This window comes from Sus scrofa, chromosome 15 (genome assembly GCF_054392235.1).
Source record: "Sus scrofa isolate SSC_HxYL_T2T_F1_AM1 chromosome 15, Sscrofa_HxYL_maternal_Yorkshire_Landrace_v2.0, whole genome shotgun sequence".
NCBI lineage: Eukaryota > Metazoa > Chordata > Mammalia > Artiodactyla > Suidae > Sus > Sus scrofa.
The window spans coordinates 68557467-68572551 of NC_139397.1; the positions used below are offsets into that span (position 1 = coordinate 68557467).

General features: G+C 39.4%; 1 protein-coding gene and 1 long non-coding RNA gene across 2 annotated transcripts in view; one reads left to right on the forward strand and one right to left on the reverse strand.

The window, feature by feature from the left end:
* The window catches only part of PPP2CB (protein phosphatase 2 catalytic subunit beta), a 29109-nt gene that overhangs the window by 4831 nt on the left and 9193 nt on the right, over positions 1-15085 (forward strand). The window contains exons 2-5 of the mRNA NM_001444823.1: positions 9599-9808; positions 11588-11761; positions 14132-14221; positions 14330-14491. Of these exons, the coding sequence (NP_001431752.1) occupies positions 9599-9808; positions 11588-11761; positions 14132-14221; positions 14330-14491 (636 nt within the window). The remainder of the gene's footprint in view (positions 1-9598; positions 9809-11587; positions 11762-14131; positions 14222-14329; positions 14492-15085) is intronic.
* Positions 3980-15085, reverse strand: part of LOC146395889 (uncharacterized) — a 31841-nt gene continuing 20735 nt past the window's right edge. The window contains exon 4 of the long non-coding RNA XR_014829950.1: positions 3980-6650. This is a non-coding gene — a long non-coding RNA (uncharacterized LOC146395889). The remainder of the gene's footprint in view (positions 6651-15085) is intronic.

Sequence of the window (15085 nt, forward strand, 5' to 3'; positions counted from 1 at the left end):
TTATATTTTCCTCTCCTTGTAGGATTTTTTTTTTATGTCAATATCAATAACCTATTTTTATAAAAAAAAAGTTCATTTTTTTATTACAGTTGATTTACAGTGTTCTGTCGGTTTCTGCTACACAGCGGAGTCTCCAAGTATACATATGTATATACACACTCTTTTTCTCATATTATCTTCTGTCATAAGTGATTGGATATATTTCCCAGAGCTGTGCAGTAGGATAGCATTATCCTTATTCATTCTAAAAGTAATAGTTTGCATCTACCAACCTGTAATGTTTTATAGCAGATTATTTATAGGTAAATAGAGGGGGGAAGAAAAATGTTTGTATACTGACTCTGCCAGAACCAAATAAGTAGCCTTTGGTATTATGGCTCTGGCAGTGGGCACCAACACAAAAATAGAAATAGAATGTCACCTGTTGAGAGGCAGGGGAGACTTGACATTTATGTATTCTGATTCTTAAAACATGGGTAGAGGGAAAATGTTTTATGTGAATGTCATTCCCAAAGCTTCATTTTTTCAGTTCTCTTCCTAAGCTAGATTTGACTTGATAGCACCAAGAAAGAATATGTTTTAAATGGGTGAGAAGGAACTAAGTTTGAACGGATAGGCATACAGCAGTGCGTGCAGTAATAACAGCTTTCTGCCTGGTTGCATCTGTGCCACGTGGCATTTGCCATCACCACAGTCCTTCACTTTATAGTTTAAACTTGGTCTACCAGAGCTTTAGAGATAATTAAACTTTGGGGGCTAAGTCACGATAAAAAACCCTTAGGAGGAGGAGTTCCCTTTGTGGCGCAGTGGAAGCGAATATGACTAGAAACCATAAGGTTGCAGGTTTGATCCCTGGCCTTGCTCACTGGATTAAGGATCCAGCATTGCCGTGAGCTGTGGTATAAGTTGCAGATGTGGCTCGGATCTGGCATTGCTGTGGCTGTGGCATAGGCTGGCAGCTGTAGCTCTGATTGGACCCCTGGCCTGGGAACCTCCATATACTGAGAGTGTGGCCCTCAGCAAAAAGCAAAAAAAAAAAAAAACTTATGAGGAGTTCTCTTGTGGCACCGCAGGTTAAGGATCTGGCTTTGTCATTGCAGCGGCTCAGGTTGCTGCTGTGAATCGGGTTCGATCCCTGGCCCAGAAAGCATGGCCAAAAAAAACCCACTAATGAGAACTACATATAGAAATAGAATTGCAGAGGGTAGAGCATAGCGGTCCTAAGACCACTGTCCACAGAAAGGCCTCGTTTTAAGGTTGCCTTTGTCTGGAAACTAGGATTTGACGAGGCTTCCCCTCGTTCCCTGTCAAGAATGGCTAACTGGGCTTAAATTGTTGATGTGAACAATGAGATTTATGCTGAACACGTTCCTGCCTTCTGGGGTCTGGGATTTTGGTACATGCTAGGCAGAGGGTACCTATGTGAGCAGTTCCCAGTTACAAATCTTGGGCACTGAGTCTCTAATGAGCTTCCCTGTAACTGACTGGTTTCACACGTGTAATCACAGTTCCTTGCTGCAGGCAGGCGGTAGGTGCATTCTGTGCACCTCTTCTGGGCGAGGGCTAGCAACTTACACAAGACTGTGCCATGCCCAATGCACCTTTTCCTTTTGCTGAATTTGCTTTGTATCCTTTGCTGGAATAAGTCATAGCCAGGAATACAGCTCTACTGAGTTCTTTGGTTTTCTTTTGTGGATCACCACCAGACCTGTGGATGGTCTTGGGGACCCTGACACACAAAGGCTTTTACATTGAGAATTCCATTAGGTATGCCAGTCCAGCACATTTTTCCTTGAGGGAACGTGATCTCACAGTAAGATCATATTACAGTAAAGAGTGTAGGCTATAAATCACGTGTTTAAAAACATCAGGATCTGTACAGTAAAGATAAAAATGTGAGGGGGGTGGCTCTGGCCTGACAAAGCACTTTCTTCACTGCTATGTAGATAAGCGCTCAGCAAGTATTCCTGTAAGCAAACACACACACACACACACACACACAAGTACATTGTATATCATCTGTCTTAACTCATCCTCATAGTTTTGTAAAACCACTGTTGGGAAGATAACCATATATCCTTAAAAGAACAATTGAATTGGATAATATTTGCATTTTGGTGCTTTTTATTTCTATATTTAAAGTAAGACAGTAATGATAATAATGGTCCTATATGAAGCAGGTTTGAAACCATCAGGTGAGTGTTGTGGGGTTTCTTTAATAATAAATAGAAGACATCAGGTCCAGCTGAACCCTAATGATTTGTGTGCTTCTCAGTTTTTGTTTTTGTTTTCTGAACAAAATTGGGAAAGTATCTTATGGAATAAACTTAGTAAAAGTGTTGTTTCATTGCGATCTTGGACATTTCTGAGCTGTTTGACAGACCCTATAGAAGATGCTTGATAATCTCTAAAATTCCCGCAGTTCTGATTGGAATTTCACCCTGGAGCAGCTCTGCCCTCATCCCAGTGACTGATTGGGGCACCAGAGAGCATGTGTCTCAGCTGGCCAGTGAGACATCTGGACTAGATTGGCACGTGCCCTTTTGGCTCTTTGTCCCTTCTCCCTTCTCACTAAGATACCAGATGCAGTGCCCAGAGACACACAACCATTTTGTGACCATGAGACGGCAATTCTGTTTATGAATGATGAGAGAAAGCAGGGGGAAAGAGTCTGCCTGTCCCATGGTGCTTGAGAAGCTACACCAGCCCAGCACTGCCTACATCTAGGCTTTTTGTTATGTGAGAAAAAGAAATCCAGTTTGTCTCCTTTCCCCACCACTATCAAAAAAAAAGAATATTTCAGTAAAATGATAATAAAATAATATATTTTGTTACACAACTAAGAATCAACCCTTAGAGAATTCGAATTTGGAAAAGAACAGCTATTTTCAGATTACATATGTGAAAGATTTCACATTTTTAGAGAAATACAGACTCTTAGACACCTAGTCTGAATGAATAAATTGAAGGGAAGATAGGTCTTAGGGTTATACAATTAGATTTAAATTGAGAGGAGAACTCATTTTTTTGGAAGACATTCTAATTATAGGCAAAGAGAAAATATATAGACTACACTGTTCATAGCTCTTGGAAGTCTACCAGGCTAATTTAAGCAGAAATGTCATTTGTTTGAAGAATATTTAGCAGCCGAGAATCAAAAGCAAGCTGGGGAGGAGTTCCTGTCGTGGCTGAGTGGTAATGGACCCGACTAGTATCCATGAAGAGTTGGGTCCGATCTCTGGCCTCGCTCAGTGGGTTAAGGATCTGACATTGCTGTGGCTGTGGAGTAGGCCAGCAGCTACAGCTATAACTCGACTGTTACCCTAGGAACCTCCATATGTTGAGGGTATGGCCCTAAAAAGAAAAAAAAGGGGCAAGCTGGAGAGTTCCCACTGTAGCAGAGTGGGTTAAGGAACCGGTGTGTCTCTGGCAGCTCAGATGACAGATGAGGCACAGGTTTGATCCCTAGCCCAGCAACTTGTACATACCATGGGTGGGGCCAGAAAAAAGCATTCTGGAATTCTAGAACACCTGTGTGGAAATAGAACTTGCCATTGTCCTTACTGCTTAGAGTCACTTCAGGTTAAAGGTATGAGCTAGGTGCATCCAGTTGGCATAGATGACTCTGGAGATAAACTAACATTTTTTGTGATTCCTACAATGTGTATAGAGATTTTCATTGTGATTTTGATTTACATATTCTAACATGAGTATTTTGGATTGGTGTAATAGGACAAAATAATCACTGAAAACAAGTTGAAGTGAATAGGATTCATATCTTTGCAGTAATGCGAACCAGCTTACTCTTATCTTTCATGTTACATGTAAGTGAACAGAACAGATACATTTGTATAACTGATTTTCAAGCTTTTTTGTCTCAAAACCCCTTTATGATACTCTTAAAATTTAAGGACTGCTAAGAGCTTTTATTTATGTGGATTATATTATTGACATTTAATTAAAACTGCAATTTAAAACATTTATTTTTTAATATTTTTTAATTTTTATTGACGTATAGTTGATTTACAATGTTGTGATAATTTGTTGTACAACAAAGTGATTCAGTTATACATATACATACCATTCTTTCTTAGATTATTTTCCCTTGTAGATTATTGGGTAGAGTTCCCTGTGCTGTACAGCAAGTCCCCATTGACCAGTCATTCTCTATACCTCAGTGTGCATATGCCAGTCCCAAACCATATTTATTTCTTAAAAACAGCAATAACTAGTCCATTATGTTTGAACATGCCCATGGATCACACCTTGAGAACTGCTACATTAATTCACAGTAAGTGAATAAAAGCAGTTTTTCGGAGTTCCTGGCGTGGCACAGTGGAAATTAATCTGACTAGGAACTATGAAGTCGTGGGTTCAATCCCTGACCTTGCTTTAAAAAAAAAAAAAGTTTTTCAACAAAACTTAGTCTTATTGTTACAATGTGACAATCTCCTTATCTAGACTTAAAAACTAACTTTTTGGTGTTAAAACATAGAAAAATAGAACTTTAAATTACAATTTAAATCAACTGGTATAAAAAATAGTTAAAACCTTTCTGTCATTTAACCGTTTAAACAAGGCTAATTCAGAGCTTTATATTTTCAAATGCTTTTATATAAATAGTTTCTTGGTCTTCTCAAAACTCTGACTTCTAAATTAGGATTGACCAAATCAGTTATTTTTTTGAGTCATATTATAATTTATTCTACAAATATATTTGTATTGAAGATGTCAGTAATTGTATCTTGTGGGCTGTAAATATTTTCCTGGATTTTTCTTTTATCTCCTTCTATATACAGAAGTTTGTGTTTAGTTGAGCTGGTCAAAGCCAGTATGTTTGAGAGAGTTAACCTGATCCTCTTTCTACCTCTGGTGTCTGGCTTATCACGGACACATGGCACAGATTTCTTATGTGAAGACCTGAACCTTACTCTTCAGGAATATTTGGATATATCAAGTGATTGTGTATGTTGTACATCAGGGTGAACGGGTTTATCAGCCTGCTAACTGTTGTCCGTAAGGATATTACATATTAAATAATCTTTGTTCTGTTTTTGGTAATTTTTCTTTAGTAGGATTAGCTTGTTAAATTCTTAACGTTACTTGACTTGAAGATTCTCTTTTAAATATTTCTGCAAAGTGTTGGTTATTTGCCCCCATTTGACTTGAAAAACAAATTACTTGATGCTTGCTAGGCAGATGACATAGTTTTTTTAAGCTTTTCGCCATGACTTTTTTCCAGTTGTTAGTTCCATTGCAGAAAAAGACCTCTGCTAATTGTTCTCTCTGTCTTCAGCTTTTATGTAGGATCCTTTTCACTTTGGGTTTTGGCTTTTGTAAATTGGTTCTTATATTAAGGACTTTTCTGTGCCCCAATGCATAATTCTTTGGCTTGACTCAACTGCCTTGGCTGTAAATACTCTGGCCCTGCAATCTGAACCAGCTATTTGAAGAACCTAATATGATTGATTATATCTAAAAATTACTAAAACAGAGTTCCCCTTGTGCCTCACCAGGTTAAGAACTTGACTAGTATCCATGAAGATGCAGGTTCAATCCCTGGCCTTGCTTATGGGTTAAAGATCAGGCATTGCTGTGAGCTGCAGTGTAGGTCACAGATGATACTCGCATCTGGCAGTGTTGTGGCTGTGGTGTTAGGCCGGCAGCTGTAGCTGCAATTCAACCCCTAGCCTGGGAACTTGCAAATGCTGCAGGTGCAGCCCTAAAAAGAAAAAAAATTACTAGAGCGGCTTCTTGGTGTAGAACTCCTGTATAGTTTTCCTTACTAAACAAGTGACCTTATGGTTTTATGACTTGCCTTTATTTATATGTCAAATATACTTCTATAACATTCTGAAAGTCTACTTAGTATCCCATTCTATATATGTATCATATTTGTTTTATTAATTATTCAGTACATTTATAATTTCCAGGTTTTTTTTTTTTTCTGAAAAGCCAGTCATTCCTTATATCCATACATATTTATCTGATTTTATTCATAGTGTAGATGTCTGGCAGTGGAGCTGCTTGGTACAGTAGTGTAACTGTGTATCAGTTAATGGTCAGTGTGGTTTATATAACAGAAAATCCAATATAATAAAGGCTTGACCAAGGTCTCAGCATTTCTCCTGTGTACAGGAAAATCCCGAGGCAAGCAGTCCAGAGGTTATAGGGAGCAGCCCTCGTCTTTACGGTCAGTGGTGGCTCCTAGAGTCCATATACATTCCAGGAAACAGGAGGGAGGGTGATGAAGGGCACACACCCTCCTTAAGGAAACTTTCCTGTTCCCACAGAACACTCCTTACATCTCACTGACCAGAACTTAGTTTTATCGCCATTCATAGCTGCATGAGGGGCTGGTGCTGTGGACTGAATATTTGTGTCCTCCCCCAAATCCTTATGTGATGCTTAGTCGCCAGTGTGATGGTATTTGGAGATGGGGCCTTTGGTAGGTAATTAGGTCATGAGGGTAGACCCCCTCAGGAATGGGATTATTGCCCTTTATAAGAAGAGACACTATAGAGAGAACCTTTTTCTCAACACCCTGTGAAGATAAAGCAAGAAGGCGTTCCTTGGCAAACCAGGATGAGGGTCCTCCCCAGGAACTGGATCACCCGGCTCCTGCATCTTGTACTTCCTTATCTTCAGACCTGTGAAGAATAAATATTTGCTGTTTAAGCCACCTTATTAGTCTGGTTGGTTTTTGTTTTTTTGTTTGTTTGTTTTGTCTTTTTGCCTTTTCCAGGGCCGTTCCGTTCCTGCGGTATATGGAGATTCCCGAGCTAGGGGTTGAATTGGAGCTGTAGGCGCCGGCCTACGCCACAGCCACAGCAATGCGGGATCCAAGCCACGTCTGTAACCTACACCGCAGCTCACGGCAACCCTGGATCCTTAACCCACTGAGCAAGGCCAGGGACCAAACCTTCAACCTCATGGTTCCTAGTCGGATTCATTAACCACTGCCCCACGACGGGAACTCCCTTAGTCTGGTATTTGTTCTAGCAACCTGTACTAAGATAGCTGGGAAATGTAGTCTTTTATCTGGGAACATGGCTATCTTGAATATATTTAAATTATTGAGAAAAAGAGGTGAGTGGATATTGAGGTTAGGCAGTTTCTGCCTCAGATCAGTTTATAGTGATCTTTTTTTTGGTCTATTTGTCTTTTAGGGCCACAGCCACGGCATACAAACGTTCCCAGGCTAGGGGTTTAATCAGCTATAGCCGCCGGCTTACTCCAGAGCCACAGCAATGCTGGATCTGAGCTGTGTCTGCGACCTACACCACAGCTCACAACAACGCCAGATCCTTAACCCACTGAGCTCAAGGCCAGGGATCGAACCTGCATCTTCATGGATGCTAGTTGGGTTCTTTAACTGCTGAGCCACTACGGGAACTCCTCAGATCAGTTTACATTTCATTATCTGTAGACAAGTGTTTTCTGAAGAAAATGTGCATTCCTGCCTGTAGCATTGCTGACACAAAGGGTGATCATAAAGTGGCACCCCTCCTCACTGTACTCCACCACTCCAAGCCATGCGGTTGAGTCAACAAAACCCAGAGGGTTTTCATCATTTCCTCAGATCTCTGGAGAAAGAAAGCTAAGTGGGATCTTTGTCTCCTTCCTTCTTTTGTTAGAGAAATCATAGAAATGGAGAGTGAGCAGTCGGACCTGCCATTGAGGTAGCTGACTGCATCAGGACTGCTCATTGATTAGGGAACATGGTCAGAACCTGAGAGTATTCCCCTCTGAGAACAGGAGAAGCCCCAGCAAACCTCAGAAATGAATGCACTTGGTAAGCACGTTAGAGTTCACTCTCCCTCTTGGAGTAGGTAGAAGCTTTCCATTGAAAGCTCAGCAACACAGAACAGCATGGCAGACAGGTTCCAGCAAGCAAAAAAGGAACGTAGCTTGGAAATAAGATACCAAGAACCCAAAATAAGAAAGCAAACCTCATCCAAGGAACAGGAGAAAATTACTCACATATGCTCAAGTTATAGAACAACACACTGTGACTTAAATAAAAGAAGCTCAAAACAATAGCATGGCACAATGAGATGAATAGAGATTTAGGAAACAAATTGAGGGCAAAATTCATAGTGAAAATTAATGATGAGAGAAATAATTAGACATGACAAAATATAACTGTCTCTAGAAAGGAAGGACTTACTATAATCAGAAGGGATGCAATTGAAACCAAAAAGAACAGACAAACACGATTTTTAAAAAACAAGTAATCGTATCTGAAATAGGAAATTCAACAAATAAAGTAATCCATCTTTGGACAGAAGTCCCCAGAATTTAAGGAATTATGGCATTTATAGATCAGAAGAATTTACTGGGTTTTAGGAGATCTTGATCTTAGGTTTCTGGCCTCAAGAACTGTTAGAAATTTGGCCGCTGTGGTATTTTTGTTATAGCAGCCTGAATAGATTTAATATACTAGTGACTATAAGATTCATAAAAGAAAAAAAATTGTCATTTTATATTTGGAAAATATATTTTCATATATGGAAAATCCAGGAGAATCTATGAACATGTGGAAGTTCCCAGGCTAGGGATTGAATCAGAGCTGCAGCTGGCCAGCCTACACCACAGCTCGAGGCAACGACAGATCCTTAACCTACTGAATGGGACTAGGGATCCAACCCAAGTCCTCATGGATACTAGTTAGGTTCGTTACCACTGAGCCACAGTGGGAACTCAGATTCTGAATTATTAAAGTTTTCAAGTTGCAAGAGTATTATGTGAACAAGTAATTGTTTAAAATCCCAGCATAATATCAGATATAAATTATCTTGAATTACACCCTATAAGCAACAACAAGTAGACATTCTTAGTTATGCAAGTTGATTAACAAATAAAGGAAATCTGAATAAATGGTACAGAGCTTTGTGGGGTTTTTTGGGTTTTTTTTTTTTTTTTAATAGCTGCATCTGTGGCATATGGAAGTCCCTGGGGGCCAGGGACTGAATCTGAGCCACAGGTGCAGCAGTGCTGGATCCTTTAACCTACTGCACCAGGCCAGAGATCAAACCCAAGCTTCTACAGCGACCCAAGCTGCTGCAGTCTGATTTTTAATCCAATGCACCAGAGAGGGAACTCCTGCATAAATGGTGATCAGTATCATATACATCAATGGAAAGGCTGATTAAAGTGCTTTTTGCTCCAAGTGTGTAAATTCAGTGCAGTTTAAGTCAAAATCTGCAGATTTTCAAGGGATTTGACAAGTTAGCTCTTAAAATTCACGTTGTATCAGTCTGTACTGACACTGGTTAGTAGATCAGTAGGTTGTAGATGGAGCTTGGATCCCACATTGCTGTGGCATAAGCCAGCAGCTGTGGCTCTCATTTGACCCCTAGCCAGGGAACTTGCATATGTTGCAGGTGCAGCCCGAAAAAGAAAAAGAAAAAAGAAACTTATAATTTTTTATTTAACCACCCTAGTAGGTATAAAGTGATATCTTCTTTTGGTTTTAGTTTTATGATTTTAAAATGTACATTTCAGGTGGTTTTTCCCTCCAGATTTTCTTTTAATAGACAAGAAACGATGCCTTCAAATCTGTGATACTTTCTAATTGTTCATTTTTTTTAAACAGGCTAAGGAAATTCTAACAAAAGAATCAAATGTGCAAGAGGTTCGTTGTCCAGTTACGGTCTGTGGAGATGTGCATGGTCAATTCCATGATCTTATGGAACTCTTTAGAATCGGTGGAAAATCACCAGACACAAACTATCTATTCATGGGTGACTATGTAGACAGAGGTTATTATTCGGTGGAGACTGTGACTCTTCTTGTGGCATTAAAGGTATGATTAATGAAATTCAGTTTTCCTTTATTTGATCTTTAAGCTGGCAAAAGGCAAGAGTGGTGGCATTGCGTATTATCTGTTCTAGTTTATGATCCACTTATTTTATAGCCTTTAAATTAAGAGTTGATTTTACATCTAGCCATTTATTCCCTTGTATAGAGTCATTTAACAAGGTTTTTTTTAATTCTTGCCTTGAAAAGTTTGTCATTCCTGTGTCTCTCTTTGCTGTCATACAATGCATATCTTTATCACTTCATACTTTAATTAGTGCAATAGTGTGGTAATTAATATTTCTGTCTCCAAGATCTGACCCCTCCAAATCTACCTTGCATGTACTACGGGATTAAATTTCTCTCATTAAACACTTGCATCTTGTTATTTCAATGTTCCCAATGATTCCATGTTCCCTGTAGAGTCAAGCTCACATTCTTTGGCTGGACCTCTACCATCTAGCCTGAATTTGCTGCTAATAGGTGGTAGCATAAACCCCTTGCCTCAAATCAAAGAGTTTCAGTGCTCTTGCCTGTCTCCAAATATTTCCTTCTCTGGCTTCTCCAAAAGATTACTCTGTCTGATTTCTTTCCACTTCTGCCAGGACTCAGCTCAAGTCCTCCTTCTCCCATAAAGCCATTTTAGTTTTACTCCTTCTATTCTAAATGATTGTGAAACTCATTCTCCCATCCTTTATTTATGTTACATAGTGGTGTATTGCCTCGTATTATTTACTTCTCGTACCTCCTAATGAAATTAGTCTCTAACCAGCAGAATTCATGTATTGTATTTGTGCAGACCTGGCACCTAGTTTTGAACACTGAGTTTAGTATTGGACCCATGATGGATGCTTAGTAAAATATTTATGAAGTATGCATTTGCAGCTTTTTGGTTTACAAAATCTGATGCATTTCCATACTTCTTATCAGACACATTCCTAACTAAATAGTATACCATAAAGTATGTCTGTATGTTTTGTTATGAAAAAGAGACTAAATACATTTATAATCTTGCCCAGATTTGTCAGGGCCTGTTTTTGTGTTTTGTTGGCAAATACACTCTTCCTGTGGAAATAAGAGGAAGGGAGAAGTTGGTCTGTAGAGAGTTTGTCTTGGGTCCAGATTTGTGATCTGTGTCCCTTCAACATTAAAACGTCAGTGTTCTGGAAAGACTGACTAGTGGTAGTCTGAGGATGAAAAAGATGTTAGAGACAATCAGATACAATTTTATTATAGTAATATAGGTATCAGTTAATAAGGATTTCAGTGAGGGGAGTGTGAGTACATGATGAAGAATGACTATTAAAAATTATTTTAAAGATTAAAGAGGACCTGGTGGCGAATGAAAAAATTTTTTATTCTGAAAAAGAATTAACATTTAATGAAATAGCATTTAAAGAAAGCCATTTTAAAAAAAAGAAGAAGAAGAAAGAGCCATTTAAAGAAATGGGGCCTGAGGTTAGGAGTTCCCATTGTGGCTCAGTGGTAGCGAGTCCGACTAGCATCCATGAGGACACAAGTTCGATCCCTGGCCTCGCTCAGTGGGTTAAGGATCTGGTGTTGCCATGAGCTGTGGTGTAGGTTGCAGACGCAGCTTAGACCCCTGGTTGCTGTGGTGTGGGCCGGCAGCTGTAGCTCCAATTTGACCACTAGCCTGGGAACCTCCATATGCTATGGGGTGGCCCTAAAAAAACAAAAGAAAAGAAAGAAATGGGTCTGAAGATAATGGGCAAAACATAACACTAATAAAAATATGTACCATGGGTTTCTTTTGCTTTTCCTCAAGGTGCGGTATCCAGAACGCATTACAATATTGAGAGGAAACCACGAGAGCCGACAAATTACCCAAGTATATGGCTTTTATGACGAATGTCTGCGGAAGTATGGAAATGCCAATGTTTGGAAATATTTTACAGATCTATTTGATTATCTTCCACTTACAGCTTTAGTAGATGGACAGGTGTGTATGTGAGGGTGGATAAAAGTAGGAAAGGATTTTGATTAGTAATTTGTAGTCTGGGTTTACATGGCATTCTTTCTGCATCTCCTTGGACTTTTCTCTCTCTTTCCCTTAAAGTTTCAGAACAAGGAATTGGGTTAGTTTTATGTACATTGAGACCAGCAAGTTCTTCCTTTCCTCCTTCTCCACCTTCCCATTTTCCTTTCACTTTTCTCCTTTCCATCTGTTTATATATCATGTGTTAAATGAAGATCTCTGACTCTAAGTAGTAGAACAAAACTTAAGTTAGAAATTAAAGAGAGGACTTCCTGTTGTGGCTTTACAAACCTGACTGCTGTCCTGAGGATGCGGGTTCGATCCCAGGCCTTGCTCAGTGGGTTAAGTTGCTGTGAGCTACAGTGTAGGTCCCAGACACAGTTTGGATCCCACATTGCTGTGGCTGTGTCGTAGGCCGGCAGCTGCAGCTCTGATTCAACCTGTAGGCTGGGAACTTCCATATGCCTAAGGTGCGGCCCTTAAAAAGACAGGGGGAGAAGGAGAAATTAAATAGAAAAGGATAAATGAAAATGAAAAATCGACCTCCTTGGGAACTTTCACAACCTGATACTAACACAAAAATCACTTCTAAATGACTGGACCAAAAAGTATGATGTAAACCAAAACTTTTGGATGTAAATAAGGAATGAAATGCGAGGAAATGCATTTATTTATAGATTATTTTGTAGAAAAATAGAAATGTGAAATGAATATTTAAAGAATGAAACAGTTGGAGTTCCTGTTGTGATACAGTGGAAACAAATCCGATTAGTATCCATGAGGATGTAGGTTCAATCCCTGACCTCGCTCAAGGGTTTGGGGATCTGATTTTGCCATGAGCTATGGTGTGGTGTAGGTCACAGATGTGGTTTGAATCCCATTCCTGTGGCTGTGACTTAGGCCAGCAGCTGTAGCTCCAATTTGACTCCTAGCCTGGGAACTTCCATATGCCTTGGGTGCAGCCCTAGAAAGCAAAAGGAAGGAATGAAACAGTAAAATAAACTTAAAAAAAGATAAAAACAAAAATGGATACCAAGAAATGCAGTTGAACAATATGGCCAGAAGCAGTTTCTGAAAGTCTAATAAAGAAATTCAATACCCAAAACTGATGTAGAAAAAGGCCACATAGGAGTTCCCGTCGTGGCGCAGTGGTTAACGAATCCGACTAGGAACCATGAGGTTGCGGGTTTGATCCCTGCGCTTGCTCAGTGGGTTAACGATCCGGTGTTGCCGTGAGCTGTGGTGTAGGTTGCAGACGCGGCTCGGATCCCGCGTTGCTGTGGCTCTGGCGTAGGCCGGTGGCTACAGCTCCGATTCGACCCCTAGCCTGGGAACCTCCATATGCCGCGGGAGCGGCCCAAGAAATAGCAACAACAAAAGACAAAAAAAAAAAAAAAAAAAAAAAAGAGAAAAAGGCCACATAAAACACTAGGATTAAGAAGGTATTGCTGTAAGTTTGGAGGCATTTACATGTCACAGTTAACAGTTACAGCTTTATTCCAGTAAATTTGGGGGGAATAGATGAAATTATTTTATAATAAAATATAATAAATATTATTTATTAATTTATATTAATTATAAATTAATTATATTAATTATTAGGAGTTCCCATTGTGGCTCAGAGGGTTAAGAACCTGACAGTCTCCTGAGGATACAGGTTCAAACCCTGGCTTTGCTCAGTGGGTTAAGGATCTGGCATTGCCACAAGCTTCAGTGTAGGTCACAGATGTGGTTTGGAACTCATGTTGCTGTGACTGTGGCATGAGCCACAGCTGTGGCTCCAATTCAGTCCTTGGCCCAGAAACTTCCATTTGCCACAGGTACAACCATAAAAAGAGGGAGAAAAAAAACTCATCAAAATCAAGAGAAAATTGCCTTCTAAAACTTGTATTATCTCTTAACATAGAATCCATGGAGGAATATATATATTCCCCCCACCCTAGAAGAAAAAAGTATTATTCAGTTTTGTTTTGGGAAGTCCTAGCCAGTGCACTAAGCAATAAAAAGAACTAAAAGGTATAAACATTGAGAAGAAAATATTCTTTGCAAGCAACATGATTATGTACTTAGAAAATTCTAGAAAATTGAACTGTTGGAACCAGTAACAGGAAAGGGGGAAATACACTATAGAAAATACCTAGGATTATAAAGAAAAAAGAAGTATATTTAAATGTTAATAGCTCTCTCTAATAATGTGTTTTTGTATTGTATTTTATAAGTTTATTAAACATTATTTTGTAAAGAAAAGCCACTGGTATTGACATGTAGCCATTATTTTTACTCTATTGTCTTTTAGCATTTAATAAAATAAGTTCATTTTAAATTCATAAACAGATATTCTGCCTCCATGGTGGCCTCTCTCCATCCATAGATACACTGGATCATATAAGAGCCCTGGATCGTTTACAAGAAGTGCCACATGAGGTAAACTTAGTTTTAATAAGAGAGAAATACAACCACATTGTGGTACAGCTAGATTAGTTAAACATGACTACTAATAATTTGTACCACGTACTTCATTTTCTTGGTTAGGGCCCAATGTGTGATCTCTTATGGTCGGATCCGGATGATCGTGGTGGGTGGGGCATCTCACCACGTGGTGCTGGCTACACATTTGGACAAGATATTTCTGAAACATTTAACCATGCCAATGGCCTCACACTGGTTTCTCGTGCTCACCAACTGGTAATGGAGGTATGTCCTTTTCCTATAAGATGATCTCTATTTCAAGTAAACGTATCCATAGTAAGGGTTCATGAATTAAAATGTCGGTAGTTCTGTCGTGGCGCAGCGGGAACAAATCCAACTGGGAACCATGAGGTTGTGGGTTCAATCCCTGGCTTTGCTCAGTGGGTTAAGGATCTGGCATTGCTGTGAGCTGTGGTGTAGGTCGCAGACACAGCTTGGATCCCACGCTGCTGTTGCTGTGGCATAGGCCAGCAGCTGTAGCTCTGATTTGACCCCTAGCCTGAAAACCTCCACGTGACGTGAGTGCAGCCCTAAAATGCAAATAAAATAAAACCAATGCTTTAAAAAAAAGTGAATTAAAATGTCAGAAACATTCCTCCTCATTACCTAAATGAAAGGAGAAAAAATTTTGCTGGTTTAAGCAAATATGAAAGGACTAGTTGGCCAAAGTAAAATTATAATTCACTTTTGAAGTTAATTTAGAATTAGAGGAAAATTGAAAAAATAGTAACAAAACATTTCCTTGTATCCTACACTCAGATTCCACAAAGATAGATATTTTAATATTTGCTTTATCATTCTGTCTCTCCCTTCCTGTTC